Source organism: Pelecanus crispus, chromosome 7 (genome assembly GCF_030463565.1).
Source record: "Pelecanus crispus isolate bPelCri1 chromosome 7, bPelCri1.pri, whole genome shotgun sequence".
NCBI classification, from domain to species: Eukaryota; Metazoa; Chordata; class Aves; order Pelecaniformes; family Pelecanidae; genus Pelecanus; species Pelecanus crispus.
This window is the reverse complement of record NC_134649.1, coordinates 35,199,295-35,220,089: the sequence shown is the minus strand read 5'-3', so window position 1 is coordinate 35,220,089 and position 20,795 is coordinate 35,199,295. Positions and strand designations below refer to the sequence as shown.

Genomic DNA, 20,795 nt, shown 5'->3' with positions numbered 1-20,795 from the left:
GTTTTCAACCACCAATGTAACTGCACGGCATAAACCCTAGAGTTGGCAAAATAAATACTGAGGAAGAGTTATTCCTAATAGTTCAGTTAAATTGCACAGCAAAATCATGTCACGTATGTAGGAACATCACGGATTCAACTCCTATTCTATTAGTGCCTGAAATCTTCACGTAGGCTGGGCCTTCCACTTGTCTTTTGAAGAATGCTTATAAAAGCTCACTGACAGGGCACAATATGCAGAATGAATGCTGGCTAAAGTTTCATGCTTAACTTTGTTTAAATGAAGTGTGTTACAGTTGGACAAGAGCACCTGAAAAATCATGACTGGTGACTGATGAGTTTCTCAGTTAAAGGATTAAACAGTAAAAGGGGACAGATTTTTTTATTTGAATCTGAATATCCCCTGTGAATTTCTAAATAAATGGGGGGGAGTAGAACATTTTGAACACTTTCAGACTATTCAGAACACAAAATTTATTTTCCTGTTCTTATTATAAAACCTCCCTCTGCCTGTGCATAAGCTGGCAAATGCTGTATTCTTAATGTGACACCAACAAGTGAGACACTAAGAAGCTAACAAGCTTAATGTAACACCTTTCACAACAAAAAGACTGGTATGTTGGGCTTACAGAAAGAGGAACATACAGTGACTTGAATACCAGTTGATAGTATGTACTAATTCCATTTTTTTACTAAGATACGTGTTTGGTGCCCTCTTCTGACCCAAAGCAGAAAGGAAGCTCTTCATCCATAAATAAAAAAGAATACTTTCAAAAGTTAAGAGTTCATTATTTATTTTAACCTGATTTTTGTCCAGCTCACAGTTCTTATACTCTTGTTCTCCCTGTTCTTGGAATGTAACAATCACAAAACCAACAAATATGTTCATCATAAAGAAAGCAATAATGATGATATAGATGATGAAAAAAATGGAGATCTCCACTCTATAGTTGTATACAGGTCCTACATTCTCGCCGTTTGAATCAATGGCTTTGTATAGCAGCCTGAAAAACAAACAAAATTTTATCTTTATTGGCATTAAAATGACAAAAGACAGTAAAATACGCAGACTCAGACAACAGATTTCAGAAACGGTCTGCTGTTTACTGTTATTTTTTTCTAGTTACTGACAGTGCTTACAAGCATATTGAAACCAGAAGAATCACACCAGAGTCTTATGCTTTTTTCCAAAAGAATCAAGGTAATGAGCAGATGATTGTATTCCCCCCCCCCTATAAGCTATCCTCTAAGACTTTTCTCATTTAGGGAAATAGTGAGTGGTAGTTTGCTCTTCCTGGGCCTCTCTATACAGTGTACTATTGCCTGATTTTGTAGTAAAAGTTTTACTCAAAGGAGTAAAATTTTCATATTAGTATTAAAGGGCATTGATGGATAAACAACTAAAAGGATTACTTCCATTACAGCTAAAGAATAGCTCATTATAGCAAAAGTAGCTGAAAGATTAGGAATCAAGCAATATAAAAAAGTTTGCCCTTTACAGATACATGTGAATGAAGAAATACAGAAAAAGTGCACAGATTTTCCTGTTTTTTCCTTCCTCTATGTATAAGTTTTAATACCATCACTTAAGACTGCTTTGTAGCCCAAAAATGACTGGTAAATGATAAAGAACTGTCCTGGAAAACGTAACCATCTTAACAATGCTGTGAGAACATGGAGAATTCACTCACGCTGGCCAGCCTTCAAAAGTGGATACTGTAAAAAGGGCCATCATAGCAGACAGGACGTTATCAAAGTTGAAATCACTATTTTGCCAGACCCTCTCTTTGACCATTGGATTATCAACATCTCCATCTTTATAAACAATGTATATCCCTCTGCGGGAAAGAAACAAACTGTCATTAGTGAAATATTAAATTAGCCTCAGAGTTACTCAATGCTCTATTCAAAATACTTTATTTTACTCCCTCCCTAAGCTTATTTCCTTGCTAACCTGTGTTTTCTGGTGGATTTAAAATTATAATTTCAATTTACACAAACCTAAATGGCCTGACACATGCCTGCCCATAAATAACTGCTACAGTTTAAATTATTCAAAATACAATGTGTCATTCTTAGATCAAAGATGTTCTCACCGGCATTCCTCGGGATTCTGTTTTGCCTCATCAGTGCACCTGTAGAATTTTCCCTACATATAAAACAAAACACAATGACAAAATGTAGAATATACAAAATAAACACATTTATACTGTGACTGGTTCACAATGGGACCAACCCAGTTCCAGCAGCAAGCCATCAAGAATTCAACTCAGCTTTGCTTCTCTTGATGCAGTGTAAATTTTGAGCGTGTCTGCTTACCTTGAACAACTGCACTCCAATACAAGCAAACATGAACTGCAGCAGAGTTGTAACAATCATGATATTACCAATAGTTCTAATAGCCACAAAGACACATTGAACAACATGCTGGAAAGAAAGAAAGAAAAAAAAATATTAATACAACTTGTTACTTAGTATCACAGAATACGTACCATAAAAGTCTATTTTATCACATTCAGATTATTTTTCAAAAGTATTGTTTTTGTGCTATCAGTATTATACCTACTAGCATAATTAAACTTGTTTTCTAAATTTGTCTGTACGTTTGTTGACATCAGCACGTCAACATCAAGTGCCTAAAAATTACATAAGCATTATGGAAAAAAAATTAAAATATTGCTCTGGCATGTTGGTTCACAGCAAGTATTACAGTCATAATCTGCTCTCCATGGCATTGGTGTTCCTCCACATACATACAAACTGCTGTAACTCTTGGCAGAATCTGGCCTAATGTGTTTAAGAATCAGGAACTGATTTATGTCCTTGCCCTGTGAACTTCTCTAGGCAATTTTTCTTGTGCAAGAATTTTTAACCTGAGGCAGGACTGAAGAATCAGGCCAACAGAAATATAACTTAAAAAATAAAAATAAACACCTTAAGTCCTTTTGCTCTGTTTATGGCCCTTAGAGGCCTCAAGACTCTTAAAACTCTGAGGATCTTCACAACTGAGATAGCACTTGATCTAGGGGGAAAAAAAAAAAGTTATTCTGTTACTTTTAAGGTAACTGATTTTATTACTAAGAATAACAATGTTCTTGCAACTTCCTTATACATGACATTCCAAAAAAGTCTCAAGATATATATATGTATACAGGATTTTTTTAAAGTATTTCTTTATTGATCCTTTACTAATATTAGAAAATAGTATCAATATTAGAAAATAGTATCAATCTCATAAACACCGTAAGAATTATTTCGATTTCTGGAGCAACTTGGGAATTAACAGCTCAGAAGCTTGTCTGACACTGTAAAGCAGTTAAGTTTGGCCAGGAGCAAAACAGTCCCCAAAGTATTTTTCAGTGTTGACAAGCTCTTTCGAAGACATTGTGTAAGACCTGTAAATCAATTAATACCTTAATTTCCAACCAGCTGGAGATGAAAAGATCTCGAATGACTCACATTCTCTTTAAGTAGCTAGGACTGGATTTTGAAGAAGTAATAGCAGACAGCCTTTTAAAGAACAGACTGTGAAACTGAAAGCTTGTGTAATAGGTATTCTAGTACAAGCAGAATACAAAATAGGAAGCAGCTGACTGACACCCAGCCCTTGCTCTTTTCTAAGTCACTAAGGGTTTCACAGATTATTTTAAACAAGGCACAACTGCTCAGTGAATCAATAAGCACCTTCAGACTTTTATTATGTTTAGCCTGATCCAAACAAAGCAAAAAAATCTTTTCACTACCACTTACAGTGCTGATTAAGGTACAAATTTGTCTCCCCTTCAAATACTGTCAAGTTACACATCCCAGTAGATCAATGCTGAAAAAGCAAGCTCATAGAACTAGATTGTAGATGTAGCAATAGCACAAAAGAAGGTATATAAACCTACTGAAGCTCCAGGAATTATTTGCTGATGTCAACTTACTTCGTGCCTATTTCAGGAGCAGATTTTTGTATCTACTTAACACCAGTTCAGAAGTGCTGGTTAGTGCATTGTTGTTTATTTCTCATTTATAAAAGTCAGTTAGTAGCAAAAGAGACCATTGTGCAAAGCACTGTATAAACATATGCATCATGCTGTTCATTTCATCCCCTCCTCTGCTGGTGAAGGAATGGGTCTCATTTGCCTCTTCGTGCTGAGATTGGTGTCCTTGGTGTACTGGTTTTGGCTGGGATAGAGTTCATTTTCTTCCTAGTAGCAGGCATAGTGCTGTCTTTTCGATTTAGTATGAGAAGAATGTTGATAACACACTGATCTTTTAGTTGTTGCTAAGTACTGCTTATGCTAGTCAAGGACTTTTCAGCTTCCCATGCTCTGCCAGGTGCGCAAGAAGCTGGGAGGGGGCACAGCCAGGAGAGCTGACCCAAACTGGCCAAAGGGCTACTCCATACCATATGGTGTCATACTCAGTATAGAAACTGGGGGGTGGGGGGGGGGGGGGGACAGCAATCACTGCTTGGGGACTGGCTGGCTGTCGTTTGGTGGGTGCTGAGCGGTTGCATCACTTGTTTTTTTATTTTTCCTGTGTTCTGTTTCTCCCTCTCTCATTGTTCTCCTTTACATTACAATTTTTATTACAATTATTATTATCGTTATTATTATTTTATTTCAATTATTAAACTATTCTTATCTCAACCCACGAGTTTTCTTTCTTTTGCCCTTCCAATTCTCTCCCCATCCCACTGCAGGGGGAGGGGAGGGTAAGCAAGGGGCTGTGTGGTGCTTGGTTGCCGACAGCGGCTAAAACCACAACACAGTGCCAACCCTGAATACTGATAACTGCACAGCCACACACAGTAAGGGAACAAAAGGAGCTGGAAGACTGATTTTAGTATAAAACTCCAAAGCAAAAAGAAATCATTCGCATTATAAGTATAGTACTTACTGAATACCAAATGATACCAGAGAAACACCCACAACAAGCAAATCCAGCAAATTAAAATAATTCCTGCAGAAGGACCCTTTATGAAGGAATGCTCCAAAAGCTGTCATCTAAAAACAGAATTGTCACACGTTTAGTCTATATTTCAATTTATTCAAATTCACATTTAGGCTGTTTACAAGACACTTGCCTAGAGTGGGAATGCATACAAGATTATCTCACTTTCTAAAAGCAATTGAGATATAAAGAATCCTACTATGTACATTACATCTTTCATTTAAATAATTTTCATTTAAATAAAAATTCTGCTCAAGCAACACCAGCAAATGTGTTAATTGTTTCTTGATGTCAATAAATTTTATATTTTGTGTAAGAACTGATTAGGCTGAGGTGATTACACTGAATTGATTTGGCCTTTGTTAGAAAAACGACTACAAGAACCATAAAATTTCCATGCTCACTAAACTGTAATGTCCAGATTCTGACTCCTAATCATTCATACTATCTTGAGAACTGAAGGAGCTGAAAATGTATTGTAAAAACCTGAGAGTCAAATCTAGTCTGGTACAGAACCAGCACAAGGCTGTCATAAGGCAGCATTACCCTGCTATTTGCCTTTGGCTCACAGGAGACATGCTAAGATCATGTGTGGGTATCTTGAAATAGCCTGGAACAACCCATAGATCATTTTGTGTTATGTCTGGACAAGTGTCCCCAAGTTTTGCTGGTCTGTGAGGAGTATCAAACATTGCTCTTCCTATTGGACTTTCTCTTCATTTTTGCTTTCTGCGCCTAGATTAAGATGAAAGAAGCACATAAAGGGTATCTTGTGAAGGAACCTGCATGCATCATTTGCAGGTTTCACCAGAAGGCAGCAATAGATGCTCTATTAATTACGGCTGCAGACAGAATCTGGGCAGATGTTCTCAGGTATTGCAAAGCTGAATTTGGCTCTTAAATCTATGAATTAGACCCTCACCATAACTGCAAGCAAGTACCAGTTAAAAAATGCACAGAGGAATCCAGTCAAGTCATTAGAAGCACAGAATCTGCACTGGAGTAGAATTTTGCATGGGTTTTTCCATAGTTATGGATTAAGACTGTAACACTGAAACTAAAAACTTGAAATTAAAATAAGGACATCTTTGAAAAATACCTAGTAGTCAGTTCAGGCACATGGATTCTAATTTCTTCAGCCTTGAGGTCCTCTTAAAAAGACTTGAGTACTTCAGCTACTCATTGTTTTCCACAGTAAGAAAACTCAATGCCAGCCAAAGAAAATCTAATATTGACTGTGCATTTTAAACCCATTACTTTCTATTCTGTTCCTCAAGATGGAGTGAGATTATTTCATTTCCTTTCCTCTTGCAGCAGACTATTACATCTTTCAGGACTGTTCCACAATGTAAAACAGAGCTACTGTCAATGGGCACCTCGGTCTACTGTGTCGCTACTCGTGTGCACAAACTTGCAGGCCTTTTGCATGAAAAACCATCAGTGTCGGTGAAAGCTATATATCTACAAAGGAATGCAAACTACAAAAGATGCATTTTGCTTGGAAGCCCTTCTCTCCTTATTCTCATGTTAAACTTGCTTTTGTTGTGATCAAAAACTTAAATGTTCCTCGAAACTAGAAGAATAAAAATCCTAAAGTTTTAACCTATGCCATGACATGACAGTTAATATAACTATAGTATAAAATTTCCAATAAATTCCTAGCTCTTTTCACTTATAGCTGTAGGGTATGGCTAAACTCATTAAAATCAGCAGGAGTTGAACACTAAAATAGCCTTGAATATCAAACCTACAGAATATCTACAAATACTCATTTACACTGTAGTATGTTATCAGTTAGCAGCACACAAAGTTTCATGTAAAGACTCCCACAAAAGTAAAGATACATTGATTAAAAATACAGGTGAAGTACATATCTCCCCATCTTTATATGGAGACTCATACTTCAGTCACTACAAATCCCAGTGGAAGCACTTGACTCTCTATAGCAAATCATTCTATCCTTCACACAGATCAAGACCAAAGCAAAGCCTAGAGCAGATCTGAGGTGGTGAGCACCACCACACAGCCTTCAGCAGAGCAGATGCTGCAGGACATTCACTGAGCTGAGCGCCTGGGGCACCACCAGTGCTGCTCTTTTCCTCCTGCCTGTAATTCCACACCAGTGGGGAATGGTTTAAATGGTGTGGGATTAGCACAGCTGGGCAAGGTTAAAAGCACAAGGTCCTAACCTGATCTTTGCTCCAATGTTTTCACATTTCCCAAGTACTGCAAACAGGATGGTAAGCTGGATTTCAATGCCATGTAGGGATTACATAAGAGAATTCTTAAATGCTTTAAACTGATGTTGCAGCTTTTCTGTTATTTATATCCTCATTCATATACTCAACACCATATAATGTGGAAATCCTCATGTCTGCAGAGCAGTCAATAAGAAAGCACAGGGAGACACTCCAAATGCTGACAGTTATTCTGTTTTAATGCTTGTTTTTTGGACATTTACAAGTTTCTTTGCTGCAGCTGATAATATTGCCTCTGGTTATCTTAATTTCAGTTTCACATACATTTTGCCTGGAAATTAAGGAATGCTATTGTTACTGCAGGTCTAGTCTTGAATTTACTCCTTGCAGAACATACACAGCTTCTGCACAACTTAGATACTGTGGAAAGCACAGGGCAAAACCCAGCATGGAAAACATGGAGGACTCCAGCCATAAGCAAGCAAAGCCAGTGTCTGAGACATGTTAGTAAAGCAGGCACTGTATACGTATGTGTGTCATGTTCTGGTTGTCCATTACATTGTAATTTATTTTCATTATAAATACAAGTGAGTGCACTGCAGGGCAGAGCTTCCTGGAGAAAGTGGAGTCAGGAGCATCAACGTTTTTGGCTATGATAGGGCTTCTTGTTTCTTTGTAATATTTTACAATGCCAGATTTCAGCAGCCCAAGCTCTAGAGCTTCCTACTTCCCTTGGGTAACTCGCTCAGTGTCAGAATCTTTTGCAATTCACAGGAATGTTGCTTTTCTTAACACATCCAGTTATGTCTCTTTATGCCATGCTTTATAACTCCTCTGCCTCCTAGAGAAACGCAATTGGAACTGCCGGAGCTATACAACCTGCTGATCAGAGCATGTGGAAGTTTACCAACTCTCTTCTGCCACAGAAATGGCGATAACATATTTTGTATGGCTTCTCAAATTCGGAGTTGGGAACTAGTCTGATCTAATGCTACGGTTCTTTTCAGTGCTTCGTTCTTTCCGTCGGTTTGGCCTTTCTCTAGCAGCGAAAAAAATGGATATTTATTTTAGAATGCTACAAATTTTATAAGATGAATCAATTCTATAGCAAACTCCTCGCTGCTGAAAATGAGAAATAAGGCTATAAATGTAAGTCTGGGAAAACATTTGCAAGCATAGAAGTAGTCTATTATTTACAGTACAGCTTATCTTGTAAACAGCCCAAATACTGCATCAATTAGTATTAATCAAATTGCATTGTGAAGAGTGTGCACAGCAATATAAGCAAAAGCTGGGAGAAGAGATTTTGTTAAGCTTAATCCTCAACTGGAAATGCAAAGTTTATGTACAGATTCTTACAGTACCAGAAATTTTTAAGTGTATAGATCAGGGTTACTCAACCAAAAACTCATGGTGAATATGCACAGCATGAAACTTTTAGGAAATGTGAAATATTTTTTCAGAGATTTACACAAATTCCCACCAAAAATTTTGATTTCTTTGTTCAGCATTTTTTTATATGTGAACCTAATTCTCAGTTATACAGCTTCTTTGCCAGAGTAAGCCTCATACATCTGAGTAACCCCAATGGATATTCTTAATAATCAGTACACAAACTATACATTAAAATGCCAATTTTTGACTCATGCACGGGTAATACATTTAAGCAAGCATATTTATGCCTTTCTGTGTATTTAAATGTATGCCCAAGATAAATGCAAAGTATCTTAGTATATGGACAGATAAATGCAAGATATCTTGCAAGTCCTATTGCAAGAAAATAGTTATCTACTATTTTAGCTCTGCGAATATAATTCAGCGAAAGAAATGAGAAATTACATGCTCTCTGTTTAAAAGACTGATTATCTCTTTTTGAAGTGCCAGAGCAAGGAGAAGGAAAAGCTCATGCGCAGTGAATTATTTTTCCCTTTTCTGACAACTATAAGTTTAAAAAGGGTAAAAAATGAATTATTAAATTGATGTAATGATAAAAAACCAGCTTCTTCATGCACCCAATGGTAAAAAATAACCAATCAAAACTATGAGGAACTGTCAAATAAAAAAATCCTCTGGTTTAAAAAGAGTTTAGCTTTGATCGCGTAGAGAAAAGGCGAAGAACACTTCAAGTGCCTTTTCTTGGCAGGTGACACACAAGGAAAATCCTTTTAAACAAACTTCCTTTAAAAACCTGTTACCTTCAAAATGATCTCAAATGTAAACATACTAGTGAAGACATAATCTGCATACCCTAGGATCTGGAAGGTAAACAAAAAGTTACAAACATTATTGCTAAAGCTGCTTTTGAGCTAACAAGGATCAATTAACAATGCATTACCTTTAACAGGATTTCAACAGTAAAGATGGCTGTGAAAGCATAGTCAAAGTAACCAAGTATCTGCAAGGTACAATATGTGCCACAGTAAGAAATCCATCTATTAATAAATTTTTACAATTTAGACCACATGCACAACACCACCTACTAATCTTAATCTAAGTAGGTAGATGGGTAATTTAAACAAAGTAGTTTAAAATTCCAGCTGTTATGCAACCATTTTTATCTGCTTAAAAATTTATCAGATGCCACTGTGCTTAGATATTAGATTTCACCCCTAAAGAGTTAACAGGACCCAATAAGCAACACTTTCAATTCAGACCTTCCTCTTTTCAGCTTTCACAGGTACTTTCTTCAGCCTTTAGCAGAGATACAGAATCTTACACAAAGAATAAATACTTATTAAAAATAAGTTGTTTGGGTTTTTTTTTTTAGCCAAAGTATTGCATCACAAAATAAAACTTCAATGGACGCTTCTAGATTGCACACCATTCTACATTCTGCTACATTATATTGTTCCTGTATAGAGTGGGCTAGAGTGTCACATAGCAAATTAACGAATAACTAAATCACTTAAAATCAGGACTACAACTCTTTTTTCTTGAACTTGGAAGATACAGCAGTGATTTATTCATATGAAATTTAAAAGAACCCACAACAGATGCAGAGTGGTATGCAAACTTAAAAAGACTGTGGATGTGATGTTGACCTCACTGTTGTCGACAGGAACACTGCCATGTATTTCCCTACAGCCAAGATTTCACCCTTTCAAGGTGGCCATATCGCTAGCACCTAATTTAGTGATCGACATGCACTGCAGTAGGGTACTAGTTTAGTTTCAAGGATCCAGCAATCCATCTGGCAAACAGTTGTGCACAGAAACATGTTGCCTGTGGCTCAGCAACTAATGAAATGGGAAGGAGAAATAAAATAGACAACAGACAAGGACAGTATTCCTATTAGATCATATAAAAGGAAATAGGTTTTTTTTGTCCATGTTCAGTTGAAGATCACATCCTTCTGTCCCTTGCTGTGACTGAAAAAAACAGGCAAATATTAAACCCATTCAACAAAGATTAATCACTGAGGAATTAATTCTAGAGTTAAAAGGAAATATTTAAAGGCATTCCAGTTTGTAAACTTTCATTCTCTTGCTGAGCTGGCTGGTTGAAGGAACCTGATCATTCAAGGTAGTAACTAGAAAAATATGCAGGTCTGGTGCATTTGTAAATATTTACAAGAGGGCAATGCCTTCTTGAAATCACTCTCACATTTTACCTGTCTGTGTCCCAAATAGGAATAATCTTTTCAGTTACCACCACTCTCCAGTTACATTTTCCTAGTACTCCTCTAGCTACAAAAACAATTATCAGCCCTTCAAGCCATTTCTACAATAACAATTTCAGTCTTGCCCACCAGCTCTCTTTTTCTTATCCATTAGATTTATTCATCAGATTGCACTTGTCCAGTTTTATAGATATGGGAAGCACACAGCTCTACTGAATAGTACATGAAGAGTGTCTTTGTGCTTTGACCTCTTTTTACCTTTGAATAAAGTCTTAACTTTTGGGTCTTACTAATGTTACTGAAAAATGTTCAGAGAATGTCAAAAGCCAAAAGAGGACTTTCAGAGGCTGCATCTACACTAGCAAGAACTAGAGGCATACAACACCTACTGACCTAGTAGGCCCATCTTTCCTGTAAGAGGTGGAAAAGTTTCTCTAACTCCATGGCAATGTCTACAGATCAATTTATACCTAAGACAGGAGAGGCCTGAAAGTTCTGTCAAAGTATCCCAAAAGTCCTCACAGACTATTACCAAGTCACATCATCTCAGCTATTTCATACCTAATCTAAAGCATGCACAACTCACAATAACATGAGAGGCTTCATTGCTAATATAAGTGCAACAAGTGTAAGACAAACATTAGTGGTTACAAGACTGGATTTATTTTTGTTTCTTTGTCTAATAATTGTGCATTTGAGTAACAGGCAAGTTTTCTACTATATTAAGAACATAAAATGGGGGATTCAGAAATCTGTTTTAGGAGAACACAGATGTTTACTTACCACATAAACTACACTTTTATTCAATAATAGAGACATTTCTGAAATTAATATTCTTACAAACATGTTGTTTCTACAAGTATATCTAAAAAAGGATGCAGAAACACTTCCAAATTTGGGGGTTTGTATATAGGCTGAAATGGCATTTGACTCTGAATCAAGGCAAGAGCTGGGCATGCTCTGATCCTCATTTTACATATGAGTTTAGAAAAAAGTAAAACTTGTTTAGTTTCTGATTGGCCAATTGGGTATCCAACGGTCTTCAGGTCCAATGTGGTGGTACTCAAACTCATTAGTGTGGTCACACTAGCTTCTTTGAAAGAAGACGTAATATCCTTACAAATGCATACACTCACTAACAGAGTGATACTCTGAGCTCCCCAAGACCATTTAATAGAGTCAATGAAGGGGAAGAGAGGACAGGTCAGAGTTTATTCCCAACATGTTATGAACAGTGGTAATTTTAACTGGCATTTTTAAATCCATATCAACCAATGAGAGGCACTAAGAGCAATTCAGGAAATGCATATCAGGTATGCCAGCTGAAAATTATGAAAAAATATGAAAATTGTAAAGATTATGCTCAGCTTGAGCATATTTTATTCTGATATATTAATAGCCAACAAAGGAAAAACATTAGGTACATAATAAATGGTTCTACTACCTATGATGTTCCACCAATAAAGTTACTTGTCTTTAAAGATTTATGGGTTTTAAAGCAAAAACATAGAAATGTATGACTTGAAAGAGGAAAGTTTCTTAACTTGACAATTAAAAACTAGGCACTAGTCCCAAAGGATTGTTATCCTGTGAGGATATATTTATCTTTAGACATAAAAATTAAGGGCTTACATTATTTCGAAAAGAGTGGCTGCGAATTGGATCTTCTGCCGCTAGAGAAACACTGCTCAGCATGATGAACACAAGGATAAGATTGGTAAAGATGTGGTGATTGATGAGCCTGTGGCATCCCACTCGAATTCTGAAGAAGAGATACAAAAATATACCACGTGTGCAAACAGAATTCAGCAGATGGCTAATATACATGTTTTCTATGACTCTGACAACAATGATAGAACACAGCAACCATCAGCAGCTAAAAACAGTACAAATGCTGAAGCTATAGCTCTGATTTCTAAAAATGTAAATAAATTCAAAATCCAATCCACCTGTAGTGAAGATGCACTTATCAGAGGAATCTGAGAGAGGATTTCTCAGCTCATGTTGGTTTTCAATGGGTTGTGAATGCCACTACAAGTTCCAGTGTTTGTACCACTGTGCACATACAGAAGCAAATGTCTAAAAGACCAACGCTAGATAATAAGTCATTTCAGATTCCCAGTTTGATTAAAGCTGTCAAAAATACTCACATGGTGAGATGTGGCTTAGGCTGCAGATCTCATTGTGCCACTTAGAGACTCAACCTAAATCAGAATGTCCTGTGAAGATTTTCTTATAGAATTATAGGACAAGTGGGTGTTGAAGATTACAGAACTGCTAAGTTTCAGCCACATAACATGAAGTGGAACTGTACATATGCTTGGAGTCACTGAGCCCAAGGTTATTACAAATGCTTTCAAGCACCTTGGTAGAGTAGGGCCAGGATTAAATTGGCAAAAAGGCAGGATCAGGTTCGTAACTTAACACTGAAGTTGTCTAAATTCTTCGGAAGAATCAGAAGGTTCTTGGGGAAAATTTGTTCTTCTGTTATTAAGCAGATGATCTGAGTATAGTGTATCCTAGTTAAGTAAGATGGCCATTCTGGCCTGACAACATGTAGCATTAGTTGAGGTCAAAAGCAATTTGACAAGTTCAACAAATCTAATGTTTTTGCATTCAGTATATGTGTTCTTAAAATTACTAGTTTAAATAGCGCTCCTTCCAGTTTGTTTGAAAATTCTGAAGAGCTTTAGACAACCCATGCGATGAATGAGATACAGCCCAAAACATTGTATCTTGATCATCACACCATCTTCTAAACTTAATTGTGATGACCCCTACCACTGAGAACACAGCATTCTCCCATGCCAGATAACTCTTAAGCTCCCTTCTAAGACTGCTCATGAAATTGCTATATATAAATGTAACAGCTATATCCAGCCTGTAAGTTCACTTGTTCACTTCCATCCAACAATCAGTAACAACTTTTACTGACTACTGAAGCTTGCTTTCTTCATCAGTGTAAAACTTCAACCACTCTGGAGTTAGACTGAGCGGTGAAAGACTCCAATTCCCCCCAAAATCCAACTATTATTGTTCATAATTTTTGAAATAATTTGTCTTTATCTTCAGTGTTTGTTTGAATCTAGGAAAATGCTGTTACCACAAGAGGAATGTATACATCCTTTCTCCTTCTTTTCTCTTTTTGTCTCTCTCATTTTCTCTTCTCCTTCCTCACCTGTATTGCTCCACAAAGGTTCCTAGGGTTACTAGGTATCCTGGTTTCAGCTGGGATAGAGTTAATTTTCTTCCTAGTAGCAGGCATACTGCTGTGTTTTGGATTTAGGATGAGAAGAACGTTGATAACACACTGATGGTTTAGTTGCTGCTAAGTACTGCTTATGCTAGTCAAGGACTTTTCAGCTTCCCATGCTCTGCCAGGTGCACAAGAAACTGGGAGGGGGCACAGCCAGGAGAGCTGACCCAAACTGGCCAAAGGGCTATTCCATACCATATGATGTCATGCTCAGTATAGAAACTGGGGGGGGGGGGGAGTGGCCGGGGAGCAGTGATCGCTGCTTGGGAACTGTCTGGGTATCGGTCGGCGGGTGGTGAGCAATTGCATTATGCATCACTTGCTTTGTATATTGTTATTATTATTATCATTATTATATTGTTGTTATTATCATTACTGTTTTACTTTATTTCAATTATTAAACTGGTCTTATCTCAACCCAGGAGTGTTTCTCACTCTTACTCCTCTGATTCTCTCCCCCATCCCAGTGGGATAGGGGGAGTGAGCGAGCGGCTGCGTGGTGCTTAGTTGCTGGCTGGGGCTAAACCACGACACTAGGAATCCTATCTCATGTAGAAGATGCTCAGATCTTGTGTCACACCTATATCCAGTGACCAACATACTAATGGTTAATATACATTAAAGGGTACTTTTCAGACATGTGCAGACTTGACAGACTATATGTACAAAATGCTATTATCTTCACCAGTGGGAAGCAAATTAATATATTTATCAAATTCTTTTCATTTACCAAGTAATTCAGAAAATTTTAGGAGAGACACCAATCTCTCTCCTGTTGAAGGTACTGGAGTTCTATTCCCAGCCTCACTGGAAGGAGGTCTGTTCCTTCACTGCTAAACCTTGATGAATTAAACCAGTATTTCTCAAAATTATATTTACGGATTGGTGCTGCTGAAAATGAAGAAGGCACTCCCTTCAGGAATCGGTGTTATCTTCTCCTTCATATTTAGTTCCGATATTCTACGGGGACGTGGGCCTGCTGGTACCTCTGGTTCATCCTCCTCCTCTTCTTCATCTTCACCTACTTTAAATTAAACACTTTTTTACTATAAAATAAAAAAAATTGAGGTTTTATTCATAACAATATAAAAGCATGGCTTGTATTAAAATATATATGGCTAATAGGAAATACTTATTCATGGCATGGCTTCAAAAATCCATGAATCAATATATGAACATCCATATAGTTGTCATGAGCTTATATACATGCTTATGTGCATATATAGGTATGTGCGTAAGTGCCCTGAGTGCACTAGTAGGCTTTACTGGCCCTGACCAGCCTCATCTGGGGTTTCCCCTCACACCCCCTGCAAATGGGCTCTGCAGCCCCACTTAAGCTCAGCCCCTGACCTTTAGTCAGTGCCTGAGCTGTGTTGTAGGGGTGCTGAGCTCTGTACACTGGTTGAGCACCGAGTGCTCAAAAGGTAGGGTGGATTTCTGTAACAGGCATCCAGACAATCAGACAGAACTGGTTTTTAGGTAAGTACATTCACTGGACTGGAAGAAGCTAAGGCGAAAGTGCTCAAACATCATCAGCGCTAGAATGGCCTTTTTTGCCAAACATTTCAGAAAAGTTTAGAATTTGCTCTCACATCCAGATAGTATTACCACAGCAGTCTTCAGGCTCACAGTCCTAACTCTCATATGCTGTCTAGGAAGCTGCAGAAGATAACACTTAGCAGCTTACAGGTCCATTTATCCACTGGTAACAGAGCACGACTTCAAAGGAATTGATTCAGTGTTCAGCAAGAGCAAGTTTACAATATTTCAGCAAACAAATGTGTTTGTCTTCTGGCTGGTAGTCACATACCTGGTACATCACAGGGTGGATAGGGATCTTTATCCTCATCTTCTCCTTCTCCATATTCAGCAATTGTCACCTACAGCAATGAAAGGGAGGCAGAAGAAGAAAAATAAATTTAAATATAGCTTGGAGTAAAAAGTTCAACAGAAAGCAAACCAAATAAGCCTCTGAAGTCAGGGAAGTGATCCCTATGCTTAGTCTGAATTTTCTGAAACAGGGTAACTCTGAGAACAGAGGTGAGCTGACAGTTTAATACATATTTTTAAAAGATGATTTTTCTATAGTATCCACATTCTTCTGGCTGTGTAGATCACAATGAGAATATAATAAACAGGCTTTGGTAAAAATTACCAAGAATGTTTGAACATTCTACTAAGAGTTTATCATTCGCTAATCTCTTCCATTGGATTTATCAGGCAAAATACCTATAGGGATCCTAAAATAACATCAAATTTTTCTAACATCAACTACTTCATGCTCTAAGAGCTTCCCTTCTCAGGATATCCTGAAACCAAAAGGATTTTCTGGGTTAAGAGATTCTGTGAGGATGCAAAGCATCAGAACTAAGCTTTCTTTGCCTGGAAAAAAAAATGTAGGGATGATGGGTTCATAGAAGAAATTGTACAATGCAGAGCAGTCTTGAAAAGTACTCCTTAGAAAAATCAGTAAAACTACTTCTTAGAAAAGACACAGTTTTTAGAATAAATACCTTGCTATCCTTGGGCTTCTTTAGGTCACCTTCTGGCTTCTCACTTTTTTTATTTTCCAGACTCTCTTTTCTACAAAACAATACAACACCAATTACAAAGCATGTCATATAAAGACAGAAGAATTTAAGTGAACTATACCTGTTCTATGAAAAGTTAAGAGAGCATACCTGAAATCATATAGTAAAATCTTTAAAACGATTTGCACAGCTGCAGGTGTCAGAGCAATAAAATCTATTGCATTTGAATGCAACAATCCATTTAAAAGATTATCATTTTGTATACAATTTCAGAAGCTAATCCTAAAAAATTCAATGCATGGTCATTACTCTTTTCTACAGGGATAAACTGTGCCCTTGGACTCACAAACATCTTGCATTGACTTCAATAGGCCTGCACTGATTTCAAATGAAGGTTTTCTTCTTGTCTATGTAAGGCTTAGAGAACTGATTCCTTAGGGATTTGTGCACTGGCAACAAGAGATACATTCTTGTTCTAATTGTTCAACAAATCCTACCACTGCAATGTTTAAATATCAATTGGCTTATCATCATGTACTTAATACCATTATGTCACATTTTCCCAATTATTACCCAACTTTTACCTAAAATCATACTAATTGGGTCTTATTTTAATGTCTAGGTAAACTCTTCCATTTTTTTCCTGAGTCCAATAAATTTTGAAGAAGGTAAAAACATTTATATAAAGGAAATCGTTATGAAAGAATTCAGTACCCTCCTCCTTCCTTCTCCTGCTTATTCAACATGCCCATGCTATTTTACCTCGCATTCTTTTTCCTTTCCTTTTCTTCAGCTTCTTCTTTCTGAGCTGTATTTAGACTTTCAGCATCTGCCAAGTTATCCACAGCAATGGCCAAGAAGACATTTAGCAAGATATCTATTTCAAGTAATTTTAAGGACATTATGCCTCACTATACTTGTTTGCTTTATTATCAGCATAAACACTGACAATGTGAGAGATATAAAACGCATGTTCCCAACCTACAGCATAGAAATTTATGATGCCGGAGTGTAGTGGAAACAACACTCATTTATGGACTAGATTAATACTGGGTGTAAAATGAGCAGAGACCCATTAGGGTCACTGATTTCAAAATAGCAGAATACTTGACGTATTTTTTAAATAAATGAAATTCAAGTTTATGCTAGCCTGAGCAAGTTTCAAATACGAAATTGTCTATTAAAAGTGAAGACTGTTCAGGCATTCTGAAAAATTCATTTTTATAATGCACTATCTTCTGCGTCTACAACAATCCATATCAAATTCTGTACTTCAGTCCATATCAGTTAAGTACAAATACTGATATAAGTACCATATAGTACAGAAAGTAGAATGTTTTTGCCTTTTTATCACCTTCTGACCTTTTAAGAACTTCCGAGAATGACACTGGTTTCTGTTATTACATGGGGCCAAGGAAGTATTTCCACTACACTGAAGGCAGGGAAGGGGAATGCTTCAGCAGACTTAATCCTAACTGACTCAACATTTCTCTGTGCAGATTTCTCTCATCTGATCCCTCCGCTATACAGTGGATCACTGGCTCCACTGTCAGTGTGTGTCAGAATTAACAGGGCTATATCAAGCATCAAAAGGATGAACAGAAAATTACTGCCATAGAGATCAGACTACATCCACGCATTTTCAAAGGGAGATATGTCAAATAGAGACAGGCAGGTAGAATGGAAACAGTGGGCTGTTTTCCCACTGAAGGAAGAAAAAATTTTCTCATTTCTGCCACTGTGGTGGCCAGAGATGAACTCAGAGATCACCAGAGTCTCATTCATTAGGGAATGGGTGTACAAAGTCTAAAGGACTTAGCACATGCAGAAAGCACTTGCATGTCCATTGCAATTTATTCCCTCCTAGAGAAATTTTGCGTATGTCCCTGGCACACAGCCCCATTTGGAGATATTTCCAGTGACTGCAAAGGATACAGTTACCACAGATGAAGAGGATAATGAAATATATACAGACTATCATGCCTGACGATGATGGGCCACCATATGCCATTATGCCATCATACATAACAGCATTCCAGTCTTCACCTGTTAGAATCTAAGAAGCAGATACATTATTAGTAACTCAACATCAAAAAGAGCAATAGTGAAATAAGTTTCCTCTGACCACAATACACAATAAGGCTAACCTTCTGTATATATAAAGAGATACCATAATCTTTTCATGCATTGTTTTAAAATTTCCATTTAAATAAGCATCTTCTGAAAGCCTGGGTTTAACTCTACTAGCTTTTTTTTTATTTTATGCTACACATTTACATCACTGAACTTCAAAGGCAAAAATAATAAAAATAGAAGCCTATAATTTTATTGATTTTGGCACGCAAAAGTAAGAACCCTACTTTCAGTAATGCCACGTATGTAGTAATGCCTGCAAATGTTCATCACTAGTAGTATATGTTTTAAGGTTCTTTTTTTTTTTAAATATTGGCCAAAAATCTTTTTTAGTGTATGCCATTTGTTAGTCCTGCAAACCGGTCTACCCAGTTTCAGTTTTAATGGGGACTGGCAGCCTTATCATAAATTATATAATACACACACACTACTGCTATAGCTTTTGAAATGGTAGCTATTTTAAATTGAATAGAGTTCAATGCTATAGGAGAATTACATGAGTTTGTTATTGGCTATTGTTTCACATAATTTCACAGAAGTCTGAAAGAATTTTACAGAAATCTGTTGATTAGTTAAAAGGATAGTTTACAATAAGGCTACTCCACTTTTTCTGTACTACAACAAAATTCTGATTATTACAATGCAGGTTATAGGGGCGCTTTATGTACTTCTAAGTAACTTAAAAATTTTCAGTTCTATTCTGAGAAAACATGTAATACTGACTTTCCTTGCAAGTAATTCAGTTGTTGTTCAAGAAAATTATATGCATGCCAACTTCTGAAGTTCATTTTTGGAGACCTAAGCTTATCAAGCTGATTTTCATACTTGTTGAGCACCCAGCAGGTTGGTTGCTCCTGAGTGTATTCTGAAACTGAAGGAAGGCTCATTCCTTTGAAGATGAGGCAGCCTAAAATCTGAATAAAATCCAACTGAGTTTGAAAGTACAGCCTTAATTTTTTAAAGGGCCAGTGTCAGGTCAAATGTGGACACTTTTCCTCTTAAGGAATTTTCTCATTAAGATTTCCTTATGTTAAAATTACATGGAAAGATTTTTTTTGCTTGCTCTGGGCGGCCACCAGATGAAAATTCTACCAAAGACATAGGAAGTTAACACAAAGTTGAGTCTTGCAGGGTCAGCTTTAAACACTCACCTACAATGTCTGAAACCAAACACTGTGGTAATGTGCAAAGCTGAATGTGAAAATGACTAGAAAGATTAAAACAATTAGCCTAATTCCTGTATCCAATTGGGAAAATTGAAAAAAAGGATCATAAAAAGTAAAAAAAGTAAACTGTAAGTATGGCCCTATCTTTTCACAAGTAACAGACAAGTTGCTTTAAAATTTTAATAAACCTTACACTGTCTCTTTAAAGAAATTCATACTTATTTTTATATTCTACTAAGTGATATGACCCATATGCAAATATGCACTGTTACAGTGCTGCTCATTTTTTCCTGCTTGGGAACAGCTGAACTTTTATATAGCTAACAAAGTTAAAGAAAACAATTTGATTAAAATAAAAATAACATTCCACCTCTTTTTCTAGTCTTGTATTTGATGGACAAAGGAGATTCAATTTTGTGAAGTAATATGACAGCTATGTTGCATAGATAGATCAAGTAAGACATGAAACAAATGGTACAAATGGTGCAGAGTTACCGGAGTACTGAATTTAATGAGCAGAATGCTACTTAAAGTAAACTGAATAAATAGTATTTGTGATTTTATTTTCAGGCAACATGATCACTTAAACAGTTTTGTTGATCATCAAAGGTAAAATGTTTCATACAGGATGAAAGAAAGTTACCTGGAATACAGTTAAAAGAGCTTGTGGAAAATTATCGAAGGTGCTCCGTTTTGTTTGAGTTTCATCAAAATTAAATTTGCCTCCAAACAGCTGCATTCCAAGCAACGAGAAGATTATGATGAAGAGGAAAAGCAGAAGCAACAGTGAAGCAATGGACTTCATTGAGTTTAACAAGGATGCTACCAAGTTGCTCAGGGATGCCCAGTGCCTATAAATTAAAATGCGTGTGTTAACACACACCACAAAAACCCAAACAAAACAGTAAAAGAGCAGCGCATGATGAAGTATTACAAAAGAATTGCTAATCAC

At 36.8% G+C, this 20,795-nt stretch overlaps 1 protein-coding gene across 1 annotated transcript in view; it reads right to left on the bottom strand.

Moving 5' to 3' along the window:
* CACNA1D (calcium voltage-gated channel subunit alpha1 D) overlaps positions 1-20,795 on the bottom strand; it is a 208,701-nt gene that overhangs the window by 62,105 nt on the left and 125,801 nt on the right. The window contains exons 14-27 of the mRNA XM_075713577.1: positions 20,487-20,694; positions 18,480-18,600; positions 17,307-17,421; positions 16,527-16,596; positions 15,824-15,893; positions 14,893-15,037; positions 12,390-12,519; positions 9,474-9,533; positions 4,887-4,993; positions 2,934-3,021; positions 2,319-2,426; positions 2,096-2,148; positions 1,691-1,837; positions 802-1,003 (exon numbers count right to left, since the gene is read on the bottom strand). Coding sequence (XP_075569692.1) covers positions 802-1,003; positions 1,691-1,837; positions 2,096-2,148; positions 2,319-2,426; positions 2,934-3,021; positions 4,887-4,993; positions 9,474-9,533; positions 12,390-12,519; positions 14,893-15,037; positions 15,824-15,893; positions 16,527-16,596; positions 17,307-17,421; positions 18,480-18,600; positions 20,487-20,694 — 1,624 coding nt within the window. The remainder of the gene's footprint in view (positions 1-801; positions 1,004-1,690; positions 1,838-2,095; positions 2,149-2,318; positions 2,427-2,933; positions 3,022-4,886; positions 4,994-9,473; positions 9,534-12,389; positions 12,520-14,892; positions 15,038-15,823; positions 15,894-16,526; positions 16,597-17,306; positions 17,422-18,479; positions 18,601-20,486; positions 20,695-20,795) is intronic.